Below are 14,610 nucleotides of genomic sequence, written 5' to 3' on the forward strand. Positions count from 1 at the left end.
CTTTCAAGAAATTTCAAGGATCATATGAATATCCTTGCCTGTCATTGATGCCTCTTCTATCTAGGCTCGGGGAGTTTCCCCACGGCAACTGCTGCCGGACAGCTTGCTCCCGACGTCGCAACTTGCTTCGACTCTTGTACAAAGCTAGCTGGATCGCTCCTACGTGGTTACTGTCAAAATATAGTTCTTGCGAATTTATAAAGTAATAAATATTAACGGGCACACGCGCACCCGGCATCGTCAGTTTTTCAGAACCGATCTTTGCTTGTTGTTGGGCAGGAGCCCGGGGAAAATATTACGATGGCCAGACGTAGACCAAAAGTTGTAAAGGCTCACCTTTCCAGGAAACCAGAGGGCCCCTGTGTTCGGACTGGCTATAGCTCTAAATATTGTCCACTAAAATCTGAAAGCCCACAACTGCCAACGTCACAATTCACCAGGGCACAGTGGTGTTTCTAGTGGTCTAGAAAGTTTCTAGTGGTCTTTATGTCAACCTTTACATATGCTTTAGTACATTAGGTCAATATTCTATGACCAGGCGTGTCTCATGCGTGAAATTCACCAGTCTCCTTTCAAGGGTCGCGCGCAGCATCGCACTGTTCTCGATGCATGCCTGGTGCGAGTTCGCAGAGCCCTCCAAGATTTTTTTTATTGCGGCAGCGGTCATCCGCATACTTCAAACTGGGACATGACGCCGCGATCACTGTTCTAGCCACCTTCAGCCCCTCTGGGAAACGCAAGAGCGTTTAATTCTTATTCCAAATGCACCCTACACAGCGTTCCTCTGTATAACACGGCGTGCTGTGTTGTAGCACTGGCACGGGAACTAAGGATTAAGAAAATCAAGAAAAATTACTTTGACGTATGGGCAACGGTTCAAGACGCTGGCAGCAGCCTACCTGGTGGCATGAACATGGGATGGGGGCTTGGTGCGGCGTTGTCTTCTCCCTCGCTCAAAGGAGGGAGGGTGGGAGGGTGTGCAACGACTTTCAGTGCGCTAAGAGGATTTCTCAGGGGGCTAGTTCGTTCGACATAACACTGTCGCGCAAAGAGATGAAAGGACAGGACTTGGGTTCCATTGTCGTGTTTCCTCGCTGAAGTCCTGTCCCTTCACCTCTTCGCACGAGTATTAAGAGGAGGAGGGGAATGGGCAAGTTAGCGTGCATCTCCTCTTCTACTCCCACTACGTCAGCTGAGCGCGGGCGCGAGCTTCCTGCGATGGGTTCTGCGATATGTTCGAAGGCTACAGCCTACCCGAGATGGTTGAAGGCTTCGTGTGCGCTCTATTTTCGCGCGCCTAGTTCTCATTAAAAGGGAATCCTCATGAAGAGGTAGCACGAAGCGGAATTCGCTCGCCGCCGCTGCTGCTGCTCTTTACAACGCCAGCGTGCCGACAAATGTCCGCCGTTATCGATTGCGATGTGTTCATGTTTGCTTGTGCACTCGTGACACGTGCTTGTTCGTTTAGTTAGGGATAGAATGTTTGCAGCACATTATACAGCTACGGCCTACGGCCTATACAGATACGGCCAACCTTACTGCGTATGGCTCTCATAATTTGCTATCGCAATCAATGCTATGCCTTTCGTGCGAACCTGACTTTTTCGCTTTCTTCACTTGTTCCTAGGATGGCAAAGGCTACTCTACCGACATGATCCGCTACTGGATGGGCGACTTCAGCGGAATCTCCAACACCGCAAAGAAGATGGCACGCATGGGCCAATGTTTTTCATCCACCGAAGAATCCGTGAAAGTTCCCCTCCTCAGCGACTCTGTCCTAGAAGTCCCGGATATTTTAGGAGCGAAGCATTCGGTAACAAACGAAGAGTACGTTTTCTCGGATGGCATCGGCATGATTTCCACACAGCTGCTGAAAGAGGTGCGTGTAGCCACATTTTTTTTTTATTCTGCTTGCACCTGTCGGCACGGATGTACAAAGCGCCGTTTCTGTTAAAGCACGTATACGCCACATGTGCGACTCATCCTAGAGGTGCATCCTAGGTCCTAGACCTGTGACGCGATTTCTATGCACCCAACGCACGTACCTGCCTTCAAGTGTTTGATGACGCGTTCGCTTTGTCGCTTCCTAGTGTTCAGACTAATGCTACATACCTCGTGTAAGACATCAACGAAACTTTACCGCGAGCACAATTGCCCTACAATAGTGATAATAGAGGGCGATTATCGCTACCACACCCACTTAATCTTGTAATACATCTTCACAGCTGTCTTTGACGACTTTCGCAGCATTAACAGATATCAGATACCACCTCTGGAGTGTACAATAGAAAGGCTGTCGCAGTAGCCCGTCATGTGGCCCAGTAACGCCATGGGCTACACTCCCACTGACACCGAGATTTTTAGCATAGCCTATAGTATGCTCGGTGGTTCGAGTAGAGTACGCATCGACTGACAGTAGACAAAGCCGTTTTCTGATACCTCCATACGGCACGTTCCCAAGAACCTTTATCGCATGCGCGTTTGGACGGACCCTTTCGTGCCTAAAGATACACCTATAACATACAGATAACAAGCAAGACAACAGCAGCGTCAAAGGAAAAGGCAAAGAAAGCTTCGAGAAAAGTTGAGTTGTTAGCAAAGTGCTATTTTGCGCAGTTCAGAATAAATCTGCACTTTCCATTATGCAGGTTTCGACACAGCTCAAGCCTTCGCAGACGTCATTGTTCCCATTCCGTGTGTGTGGAATTAAGAACCAAATAAGAGGGGTGCATCATTGGCATTTTCACAATGGTAGCACGTTTTAATAAAGAGATGTTATAAAGGCTAGGTTCATTACTTCAGCTTTTGCTGCAATGCAGTTTGAACGTTTTTTTTCTTACTTTGACATGGCTAGACACTGCAGTGCCCAAGAATAACATTTAGGTAATATAGTTCAAGGCCCGCTGTTGGCAGTACCTGTGCTGCAATTTTCAGAATCGGAATAAGTTTATTCATAACGAAAAGGAGATAATTACACATGTATACGCAGAAGGAGGTCCCGTAATACGTGTAACTTTTACGGTAGTGCATGTTTTTGGAGAGAAGGCATAAAGGGAAAAGCAGCAGTTGAATGCAATAAACAATAAGGCTTCCGATTAATCAATAATTGGAAAACTACAAAGGCAGCCTTTCCGAAAAAAATGTAGATATAAGAAATAATGCAGGAGACAAATATAGAAAAAGTTAAAAACACACTAGACTGAAAATGGAGTCTAAGGAAGCGAAAAGAAAGTGTGGTATCTCATTAGTGGCGTCAATTACTACAGAAAGTGCTTAAGTTGTGTATGGAATGTGTTTTCAGTAATATTAAAGCAAATGGTGATGGGTTCCAGAGAGATAAAGCTAAAAAGTGGCTGCTTGGTCCGAACGCAGGGTACAATGAAGTTCATATTGCCTGCAAATGTAGTATTGTTTATCTTAGGGGATATCCTTGTTTTGATGGTTACCGGGACAGTGTTGTTTAATGCCCTAAAATAAAAATGGCCAGGTTATGTTTAACGATCAGTCACATTCAAAATATGTGCATGTAATAACTGTAAAAAGCTGTCGACATGACAGCTTTTTCCGCACGCCCCCTTCGTATCGTCATCATCATCATCACTGCCATCCCAGATTTGAGCTAACGCTACGAGATGGAAATGTTACACAATAGCTCGATTTTAAATCTCTTGCAACGACGTTAGCTGACTGTTATAAGTGTTCAGTTAATGTGAGAATGAACAAAATCATAATAAAGGGACAGGAGAGTACAAAATCAGAAATATGGTCGTGCTTTAATCAGAACGCGTATTCCATATGCCATTTTCTTTTCACGTTAGCTATGCGAACATGAACTTTAGGCTGGCTATTAAATTCCACACCTAAACAGGTGCAATGATCAACTGCAGTGATTAGGTGATTGTTGGCGGACATTGAAGGGGCTCAGGCGATTGCTTATACGAGGTAAAGGTGGTAAAATTGGTAGTTAATCTGCAGCTTAAATTCACACCTCGTGGAAATTTTCACGAAATATTCGTTTAGCTAACTTGTTAGTGTTACACAATTGTCAGAATTAAATATAGTAGTTCCGTCAGCGTACAGAATACACTTCGGTGAGGAGAGACAATTAGGCAGAGAATAATTAGGAAAAATAGGTGTACCGCAGGGGTCTATACTAGGCGCACTATGTTAGTAGTAGCTTCTTTGGAGCAGTATCCGAAAATGTTAGACTTGTTCTGTCTTGCAAGGAACTACGGATTAGTAGTAGTGGCGGACCAGTTGTTCCAATGGCTTCAGGTTTAGCACAAAGGATTCTGAGTAATTGGGTCGAAGTCTTTGGATATGTCAATGAATATGGAGGCTTTCGTTCTGGCTATTTAACCAATCTAACAAGCTCATAGGGGTGAAGAATACTAAAGTTGCCTAAATATTTTGTCAGACGCTTTTGGATAAGTTTTTCAGTAACATTTGCAAAAAAAAAATGGAACAACGCAAATGAGTCTGCGTAAACGTGCGATCACCTTTTTTTTTCTTTTTGAAAACGGGAATGACTCTACCGCGTTTGAGTTCACGTGGTAAAACATCGGTTAAAAAAATAAGGTTATTGATCGCAGAGAGGACGTTAGCAATATGTTGCGCGATCACTTTATTATGGCAAGCGTTAATAGTATAGAGACCAGCGCTAATGGCTTTAAGGCTCCAAATTATGGAAATTACTTCATCAGGCGTATTTAGGGGAAAACGGAAAAATGAATGAGGTAGGCGGTTAAAAGCCGTGTTACAGCATGGAGCGGCATCGGAAGTCTTAAGACAGCATCACAAAGGCATTTGCAGCATCAAGCGGATTACTATATACCCTGCCAAGGTGCTAACTATTACGCAGTTTTTACTAGTGTTATTACCACAATCTGCAATTATTTGTTCGTCATAACTTGTCTTCGCACTTCTGAGCTGAGCAGAACGTCAGTCCGAATTTTTTGTAACGGGCAAGTAGTTCAGTTTATTGAAAGGTTGTTTCTTAGCTTTCTTATACAAATTTTCACGAGACCGCATGGCTTTCAGGTTATCTGTAAGTCTTGGATTTTGCGGTCATGTTACCTTTTTTTTTTTAGTTTATCAGAGTGGAAGTTGAAATACGATGAAAGTGTAGTTCGAAACTGAAAAAGCTTTTTGAGGATCATGAGGATACAACTTCCAACCAATCAGTTGTAATTAGGCTAGCAAGGAACATTTCTTTGTCAAGTAAATCTCTGTAGTAGGAAGTGTTCCTTAAGATAGCGTTCAATTGCGAAGGCGTAGAAGGATAGGGTAGTGATCGGTAATGTCGGTGGTAAGTGCCAGCATCCTGTGAGCCTGTTAAGTTTGATAATGCGTGACCAATCAACGTGCCATCGGCAATGTTAGGACAGAGTATGGACAGTATTTAAACATTCATATACTAAACTATGGAAGGTGCTTGATAAATAGAAAAATAAGATGAAGTGGTATGCAAGATGCTAAAATTTATGTCGCCCATGATCATTGCGTTACAATTAGCGCATGATACTTTCTCCATGGCTTAATCAAGGGAACTACAGAAATCTGCAACTAAAGGTGAGCAATCAATGCAGCCATGCATTAAGTTCTGGCCTATACAGAACACGGGTGAATCAAATTCAACAAATACTGATTCACAGTTAGTAATATTTAACTACAAATCATGCAGGCATTTGAATGAAATATTAGATGAGACAAATATAGCTACACCACCGTGGTTACTCGTCTCTGTGGAAGTACTTGGAATCATGCGAGTTAAAGCAGAATATGTCCTTGTCATCATTACTAAGCCAGGTTTCTGACGCCCATATTCTTAGGGGAGAAGGGTAGAAACCAGGCGCTGCAAATCTCAATCCTTGCGGAGACTTCTAGCATTGAAGTGGTTGATTGAATGGTTGTTGTGCAGCATGAACTTGATCAGTGAAGATGTTCACAGGTAAGAATCCATGCTGGATGGTAGTGACATTTAAGGGTCCCAATAGAGCCAATTAGTTGGAGACGGAAAGGTCAATCATCAGCAATGCGACAAACACGGCTCTCATTTGTCGTTTTAGCCTTAATTTGACCATTATCCTTCCACAAGTGCTTCCCGTTAGTTTTCTTTAGCGCCAGTGCTTTGGAAAAGTGCCTTATTTAGTTGTGTCAAGTGGTCGCTGACAAATATAGGAAAGTTGCTGTCGAATTCGTCGATGTTACTCAGGCAGAGCCGTGCCTTTCGTACCTCGCTGATATAAGCTTTTTTTTTTAGACCAGAATCTAGTAATTAAGTTTTTCTTGCCCTTTTTTTTAGTAAGGACTCGGTGAACATCGATGTCAGTAACTCGCGGGACATCCAATTTTTCTGCGAACTCTCTCCATCCAATACAGCGAGACAGTCCTCGCCCCTGAGTACAGGGAATACCCCTGATTTCGATGTTGTTAGTGCTCGATTACCGCTCGAGCTCGGAGACCTTGCGGGAAAGTGAAGTTTTCCGTTTCCAGGGCTTTGTGTTCTGCCACAAGCGAGGCCGTTTCACTGTGCAGCCTGTCAGCCAGGCCTGTTTAAGGAATTCTCGGCGCCAACCGCTCTAACGCGGTAGTGTCGCTGCTTGCGCATTCGTCGCCGTCTTCCACAGATGGCTACGTTCCCGCTCATCATTGCACGAGCTCACTCCTGCATGAATTTGTGCAAGGTTCGCAGTATGGAACCTATGCAGAATGTCTCTAGTTATGCTAGATTTCGATGCCTCAAACAAGGCGAACTACGAGTCCTTTTTTTTTACTCAAGAATGCCTTTTCGTTTGCCTTTCCTACCAAAAAAATGTCTAAAGAGGTAGTGGCGTTGTACGCCTACAGAGAAAGGTTCTTTAGTTAAGACTGTGAAAAGCGATTTTGTTTCTTTGATAGGTACACAAGAAATTGAAGCTTCTGGAGACACCGTCAGCCATTCAGATCCGCTACGCCGGGTACAAAGGCATGCTTTGTCACAATCCGTTGCTTCCTGGACGCCAGCTGGTTCTACGAAAGAGCATGCGCAAGTTCAACTGCGTCAACTCCGAGAGCATTGAAGTGATCAAAATTTCGGCTCCTCGTAAGTGCGCAGTGACCATTTAATTCACCGCTCTTCCCGCCTAATTTCGCGGTAACTCGGGACGTATTCGCGCCTTGATAGTATGAGGATGGTGTAAAAACTGCAGTGCACGTTCAGGTGGTTTAAATTGCCTGTGAACTTATTTGACTTTTACTTCCGTCTGCGTTACTGCCTTCGCAAACGTCGGTGACAAGTCTTTTTTTTTCCATTGGGTCAGGCTTCTTCAGTTAACGTACTACGCTTATAGACATTTATGAATGTAGTCGCTTCAGGGAGGTTGCAAATGAGTGCGACATCATGTCCAGTGGTTGGTGAAATGGTGAACCTGTTAAGTATACATGTGCGGGTGCATATAGTGGCACAATAAATTTACTCGCAGTAGAAAACACAAGTTTGTCGGGCATTTGCATACCCTAACGCAACGCCTACAATATTTGGTACTTTTAGAGAAACGTAATAACCATACTAAATCACTTACATGTGGGAAGTCGTATGCACAATATTCCTACGATCGGTGTCGTAAAGCGATTTACTTAACTCGAGGTCTTGCACAGTACAAGGTGAAACAATATCGGGCTACTGCGAAACCTGCTTAGGAAAGAGTTGCCTATGGCAAATTTATTTTGAAATGTGCTGTTGCAGTGATTCAGGAAAGTATAGTCGCGTAAGGTTGATTGAAGCTATCTTATACAAAAGTTTATAGACTGTATATAGACATGCTATATATCTATTACAGGCTTATAGACTATGGTTTATAGGCACTTTGTGAAGGGCGGTCGCTGACGAGCAGTTATGTTTTTGTCTCCGTAGTTGCACGGGCGTTTATAAATGTCTCATAGCTCCATTAGGATAAAACACCGACATAGTTGGTAGCGCCTTACAAGTAACGGTGCAATGGACTTTGAAGGTGCATAGCCATTTACTATAGTAGTGCGCCATGTTTCCAGTCAGTTTTCGCGGTTTGTTGTGCCCCAGTGTCTTTCTCACAGGCGCCTTTCGTTAAGTGCAGCTCAAGGAACGTTTCACCCTTCAGATAGCATTGTCCCTTTCGTAGTGCTGGAATCTCAAAGGTGGACATGTGCTAACGGGTGGAATTTAATTCCGCGCTAAATATTTCAGTTGATGTTGCGCCGTTTCCTACTGCCGCAGCCGTCATGCTGTTACTGCTGTCGCTTGGGGTTACTGTCGATAACTGCCGGCCTCTGTACCGTGCTGTTCTCGAAAACGAGCGGGGCGGCATTCCTCTTTGACGTTCTGATTGACTCTTGTATAGTGGTGCAGTGTTATTGCCTCCATGCCGTACTGGTGACTGCGTGTAATCGCTTGTACAACTGCTCTTTTCCATCTCTTACTGCTGCCAGGGCCAGTATTTCTCAACCGTCAACTGATCACACTTCTCGAACAGCTCGGTGTTCCAAGCCGCATGTTCTTCTGCCTGCAGCAACGCATGGTAATGCTTCTCACAGAAGCGCTCGTCTGCGACAGCAGCGCGCTCCAGGTGCTGGACACGTACGTCGGCTCCGCGCTCCCGTTCAACCAGCTCACACGATATGGTTTCTCGCTTACTCGGGACCCCTTTGTGCGCTCCATGCTATTCGCGGTATACAGGACATCCATGGGTAAGCGATGCTAGCAGTTTTCTAGCTGCACCCCTTTGTCCGACACTACTGCTTTTCGCTCTCGCTTTTTTTTTCATTGCACAGTATATAGCAATGGTCTCTAAGCACTTTACCCCGAATGATAGGTAACTGAAAAAAACTTGTCATATAAAACAAGTGAGCATATAAGGCATACCATGGTTTTTCGATGTAGTTTTATTTGATTGGACGACGAGTTGCGTGTTGCCGTGGGATCCGGAAACTTCTTGGTGAGCCTTGCAAGAAAACGGGTGAGCTAACTAATGAAACTGTCGCTCATGTTCCCCATTGCGATCTCGTGTAGTCTCCCCTGAGAGCAGACATTTCGGTTTCTTTAGTCCTTTTGTTTCATTTTTTTATTGTTGTCATTTCATTTTATCCCCTTAACGACCCCGTAGTAGGGGTATTACATAAGGGGTGGGAATACAACATATACAAACAAGTGTTGTAATGCATTCAATTCTGTGAATAAAAAGTTGTTACATATTGAACTAATTGTGAAGAGCAGGTGATGGCAGAGATTTGATGAGGAAGGTCATTCCAGTCTTTAGATGCTCGGTAGCAAAATGAGGCTGAAAATGTATTTGTGCGTGAATGTAGTTGCGCTACCTGCTGGGGATGGCCAATGCGACGTGGCCGGCGCGTTGGGGGAGCAATGTATGGTGGTAGATTGAGCGTCGAATAGTAGAACCTGTGGAAGAGGGAAAAGGTGGCAATGCGGCGACGAAGGGATAGAAGCGATAAGGAAGATTCTTTTTTTAAAAGATGTGCTGACGTGGTAAGAGTATATGGAATGCCTGGTGGCGCGTTCTTGAACTGCCTCGAGGGCATTGGCGAAATATGCTTGATGCGGGTCACAGATGGCAGATGCATATTCGAGTTTCGTTCTTACCAATGATCTTTAGGCTAACCGTTCTACATGCAATGGATCGAGGCGAAGGTGACGTCTTAGAAATCCCACTGTCTTGTTAGCCGATGAAATAACATTAGTAACATGCGCTTTCCAGGTTAGATCATTAGTCAAGGTGATACCTAGGTATTTGTAGGATTCCACTGATTCCGCGGTGACGTCACCAATCCGATAAGAAAAGCGAAGAGGGTGATGACGACGGGTAAACGAGACAAGTTTGCATTTATTAGAGTTGAGTGTCATCAGCCAAACATCACACCATTCTTGTACCCGGTTAAGGTCGGATTGAACTTGTTTGGTCAGTGATGGTGTTGACTGCGCGGTAAATAATGCAGTCATCGGCAAACATACGGATATGGCAGGACACATGCAAGGCTAAGTCGTTAATGCAAATTAGGAAAAGGGGGCCAAGGATAGATCCCTGTGGTACGCCTGATATGACGAGTATAATGTTTGAAGCGTGGTTTTTAAATAAGACGTACTGTGAGCGGTTAAAGATTGCTCAACCCATTTTAGGATCTTGGGATGCAAATACAAACGAGAAAATTTTAGTAATAGGCTTTGATGGATGATTGTCAAACGCTTTCGCGTAATCCAAAAATATGGCGTCTGTTTGTATTTTACGGTCAAGATTAGCATGAACATCACGAAGAAATAGTGCAAGCTGGGTCTCGCAAGAACGGCCCCTGCAGGTACGCGTGCTGTGAAGGATGAATTAAGTGGTTAGTGTCTAGAAAGTTCATAATATGAGAGATTACATGCTCTATGATCTTGCAGGGAACACTTGTCAACGAGATGAGGCGGTAATTTAGGGGAGAATTTTCGTTGCCCGATTTGTAGACTGGAGTAACCTTCCCCATCTTCCACTCGTCTGGCATGGTGCCTGAGGAAAGCGACTGTGCAAATAATATACAACCTCTGCAGAAATGTTTCGTGCTAGTAGTTTAGAGTTAATGTCATCGATGCCAGATGAAGACAACTTGCTACTTTCTATCACAGATAAAAGCCCACGTACTGTGAATGAGATGGCTGACATGTTGCATTGTATATTTGTGGTTGGCGGGGTTGGAAGTGTGTCCATTTCATTAGTGAAGACTGAAGAAAACGCGTTGTTGAACATATTAGCGCAGGTTAAATCAGTCGGATTCACCCATCTCGTTGGTAACATTGATGCGCGTTTTGGGGTTTATCATCTGCCAGATTTTTCTTGGATTAGTAAAATGTTTGGCAGCTCATAGTGAATAAAAAGGTTCGCTTGGCATTGCGAATTCCGATTAAGTACGCGGCTTCGGCAGTGTAATATTTCTCCCACGCAACTGAGCTTGCCTTAACTTTAGCGTGGCGATAAAGGCGCTTTATTTTCTAGTCGTTTTAAGGATCTCGTAAACCATAGTTCTTGTCGATTGGATCGAACGGTTATCGTGGGAATTAATTGGTTCTTTAGTTCAGTTTGTTTTTAAACAGCCAGTTATCATGACTCGAATGGTTATCAAATTCATCTGCAAAGGTAGAGAAGAATGCGTTTATTTCAGTATTTATAGCCTCATAGTTCCCTTTGTCATATAAACAAATTGCCATCTCGTACATGTCACGTGGTGGGGAAGCGAAAGTGAAGGCAGCATGAATAACTTTGTGATCACTGACCTCGCGTAGATATGTAAGGGATGTTAAGCTTTCAGGATGACTGTTTAGTACAAGATCTAAAATATTAGCAGATGTCCCCGACACACGGGTTGGCTCCAGTACTAGCCGTGTTAAATTGTAATTTAAATACACTTTTATAAAGTCGCTCGCTTCAGTTTGATTTGTTAGTAAAGCAGTGCCATTGTGCCAGTTAATGTCGGGAAAATCAGTATCCAAAAAGGAGAATAATAGCATTGGGATGCTTTGAAGTAATTTCATTTAATGTGTTTAAGAGATTAGAAAAGTCCGGTTGATCGTGAGGGGGTCGATAACAAACGCCCAGCAGTATTGTTTGTGGGGAACGTTGACATATTAACCAGTGTTTCCAAGTGGCTGTCAATGTTAACTAGTGTGCACGGCAATTGTTGGTTCACGCCGACCAGAACACCTCCGCCACGTGCGTCTCTCCGATCGCATCGATAAACGTCGAAGTTGGGAAGACTTTTGTAAGCCACGTTTCTGTTAGTATCAGCAAGTTACTGGCGGATGATGACATAAGATTTTATGTGTTCACGCTTTGGCAGAAAGCTGCGTACGTTCGTGAAAATTACTGAAAAAGACAGATTATTACGTGAGATGAGAGGGCGAGTTATATTCTTATTCGTTCTTTATTCGTTGTGGTCAGTTTTTGCCTCAGTCTGAGATTAAACTTAGAACAAAAGCAACGTTGAACCGCAGTCCACACACAAGCCACAACAAATGATTGAGGACCTTAACACGTAGAGTGTAAGAGTAGGGCTGAAGATTAATATGCCGAAGACAAAGATAATGATAAATAATCGGGCAAGGAAACAAGAGTTCAAGATCGCAAGTCAGCCTCTAGAATCTGAAGCAGTACGTCCACCTAGGTCAACTAATCACAGGGAACCCTGACCATGAGAAGGAAATTTACAGAAGAATAAAAATGGGTTGGATCGCATACGGCAGACATCGTGAGCTCCTGACTCGAAGCTTACCGCTATCATTGAAAAGGAAAGTGTACAATTGGTGCATTTTACCGGTGCTGACATATGGGGCAGAGACTTCGAGAGTGAGAAAGAAACTTGAGAACAAGTTAAGAACCGCACAAAGAGCGATGGAACGTAGAATGATAGGCATAACTTCGAGACGGAAATTGACATCAGGAGAAAAAAATCGAGCTGCGCAACTCATGTAATGCGCCGGTTAGATAAACGGTGGACCATTAGGGTGACAGAATGGGTACCAAGAGAAGGGAAGCGTAGTAGAGGAAGGCAGAGGACTGGGTGGTGCGACGAAATACAGAAATTTGCGCGTGCTAATTAAAATCGGTTGGCACGGGAGAGGGGTAATTGGAGATCGCAAGCAGAGGCCTTCGTTCCTGTAGTGAACATAAATAGGCTGGTGATGATCACACACAAAAATTGACAAAGCCAAATGTCTACAGTTTTTGTTTGTACGACTTGGAAGCTGAGGCAGCAGCCAGTAATCGCTTAAGTTGTTTGCCATTTCAGGGTTATATCCTTTGTACGATAATTATCCGGTTCCTACAGATAAGGTAGGCCACAGCGCACTTTTAAAAATTCAGATATATTCATTACCGTTCCAAGGTGTCGCAGACCGTGCACAAGGCCCATTATTGACGGCTACCACCTTTTTATAGTTTTAGTTTAAGGTGTTTAGCGTATTAGTGGGATTGGCGAAACAGTGGAGTAACTGGAGACGCAAACGCGTTACCAACGTATGTGACGACCACTTGGTAACAAATGGTAGCAACTACAGCCTTTTTTTTAATGTACAGCTTGACACGATTTCTGAACAGACTTCGCACTTAACTGTCTTCCGTAGAAGTGTATTTCAATACACTTTGCAAAGCACTTGTCTCAGTATTGATGTCGTAGAGCTTGTGCACAAGCGGTTTACTAGTGCGATTTCTCAATTATTCTAGGTAGCGACGCCAAATCTTGCGAAACGGCTTGCATTTGTCGATGGTACGATGTGGCTGAATGGGTTGTTTCGAATGACTGGGAATCTTGTAAAAATGCTGATATTCATATAGCAGTAAGACCTAACGCACCAGTGGTCAGGTTCCATACGCATGTTTTGTTATCCTAAGATTTTTTTTGTTTTGCTGAGACCTTTCAAACTTTCTCGTTATACAGCCTTGAACGCTTTTAGGTATCGCGGCTTTCTTCGCCAGTCGTTTAGCCTGGAAGGCTTCCGAAGTTTTCATACCCAAGCTTATAGTCCTCACTCCCCAGTTATGCGACGCAGTACACTGCAGCATGCGCTCGCGGGTCAATTGCGCTCATGCGACTGTCTTCTGCGGGAAGTTCCTCTGCGCTTCTCCCTGTCACCTCCTTTTATGTGTAGTGTGCCGCTTCCTGTGCATCCGTCCCAAAGCACCCTATCTTGGTTGTTACAGAGTCCCTGTTGTCCAAGTCCCGCATTGCTGTGCCGCACAACATGGGCCGGAACATGTTCGGCGTGTTGGATGAGACCAGGACGCTGCAGTACGGCGAAGTGTTCGTGCAGTACACTTCCCTGGTTCCACATAGCCGACGTGACGATGACCCCGTGACTACAGTTCTTACGGGTATCCTTTTATTCATTAATCTAATGCATATGCTGACCTTTATACTTCCGGAGCTTTGTGTATTAACCGAGAAGCATCGTTCAGTAACATCCGCCGTGGTTGCTTAGTGGCTATGGTATTGTGCTGCTAAGCATGAGGTCGCGGGATCAAAACCGGCCACGGCGGCCGCATTTCTGTGGGGGCGAAATGCGAAAACACCCGTGTACCTAGATTTAGGCGCACGTTAAAGAGCCTCAGGTGGTCCAAATTTCCGGAGTCTCCCACTGCGACGTGCCTCATAATCAGATCGGGGTTTCGGTGCGTAAAACCCCACAATATTTCACTCAGTACCAACGCTACTCGTTGCTGCCTTCCGCAATGCTTAGTTGACACAGTCCATATATTGCGGTTATTGGGTCAATTATTTCAACACTAATTACCCAGGTAGCTTTCCCACCGTCTCCATACTGTATTCACACTCATTCAGAATTTCTGTCCAGCTTGTTCCACTTTTTGCGGAATAGCCTAAAATGTCAGTTCCACGATTAGGTGAGCGTACCCTCCGCTATCAATAAAAAAATACACGGTAGCACTGTAGTTCCTGCAGGTATACCAGAGCACTCTCGTATATGCGATCCTACAGTGTGAAATGTAGAGCGTAACAACGCGTCATTAAGCTGACAGCTTCAGCCCTTGCGACATTGCCTACAACGCGAAAATTACTTTCGTGATAACATTCGCCATTTTCTCCGCTGTTGCTGTG

The 14,610-nt window shown here is 44.3% G+C and overlaps 1 protein-coding gene across 2 annotated transcripts in view; it reads left to right on the forward strand.

Moving 5' to 3' along the window:
- Window positions 1-14,610, forward strand: part of LOC135911800 (uncharacterized) — a 35,372-nt gene that overhangs the window by 11,472 nt on the left and 9,290 nt on the right. For both annotated transcript variants that reach the window (XM_065444144.1, XM_065444145.2), the window contains exons 3-6: window positions 1,628-1,879; window positions 6,901-7,084; window positions 8,446-8,703; window positions 13,698-13,868. In XM_065444144.1, the coding sequence (XP_065300216.1) occupies window positions 1,628-1,879; window positions 6,901-7,084; window positions 8,446-8,703; window positions 13,698-13,868 (865 nt within the window). The remainder of the gene's footprint in view (window positions 1-1,627; window positions 1,880-6,900; window positions 7,085-8,445; window positions 8,704-13,697; window positions 13,869-14,610) is intronic.

Source organism: Dermacentor albipictus, chromosome 1, assembly GCF_038994185.2.
Source record: "Dermacentor albipictus isolate Rhodes 1998 colony chromosome 1, USDA_Dalb.pri_finalv2, whole genome shotgun sequence".
NCBI lineage: Eukaryota > Metazoa > Arthropoda > Arachnida > Ixodida > Ixodidae > Dermacentor > Dermacentor albipictus.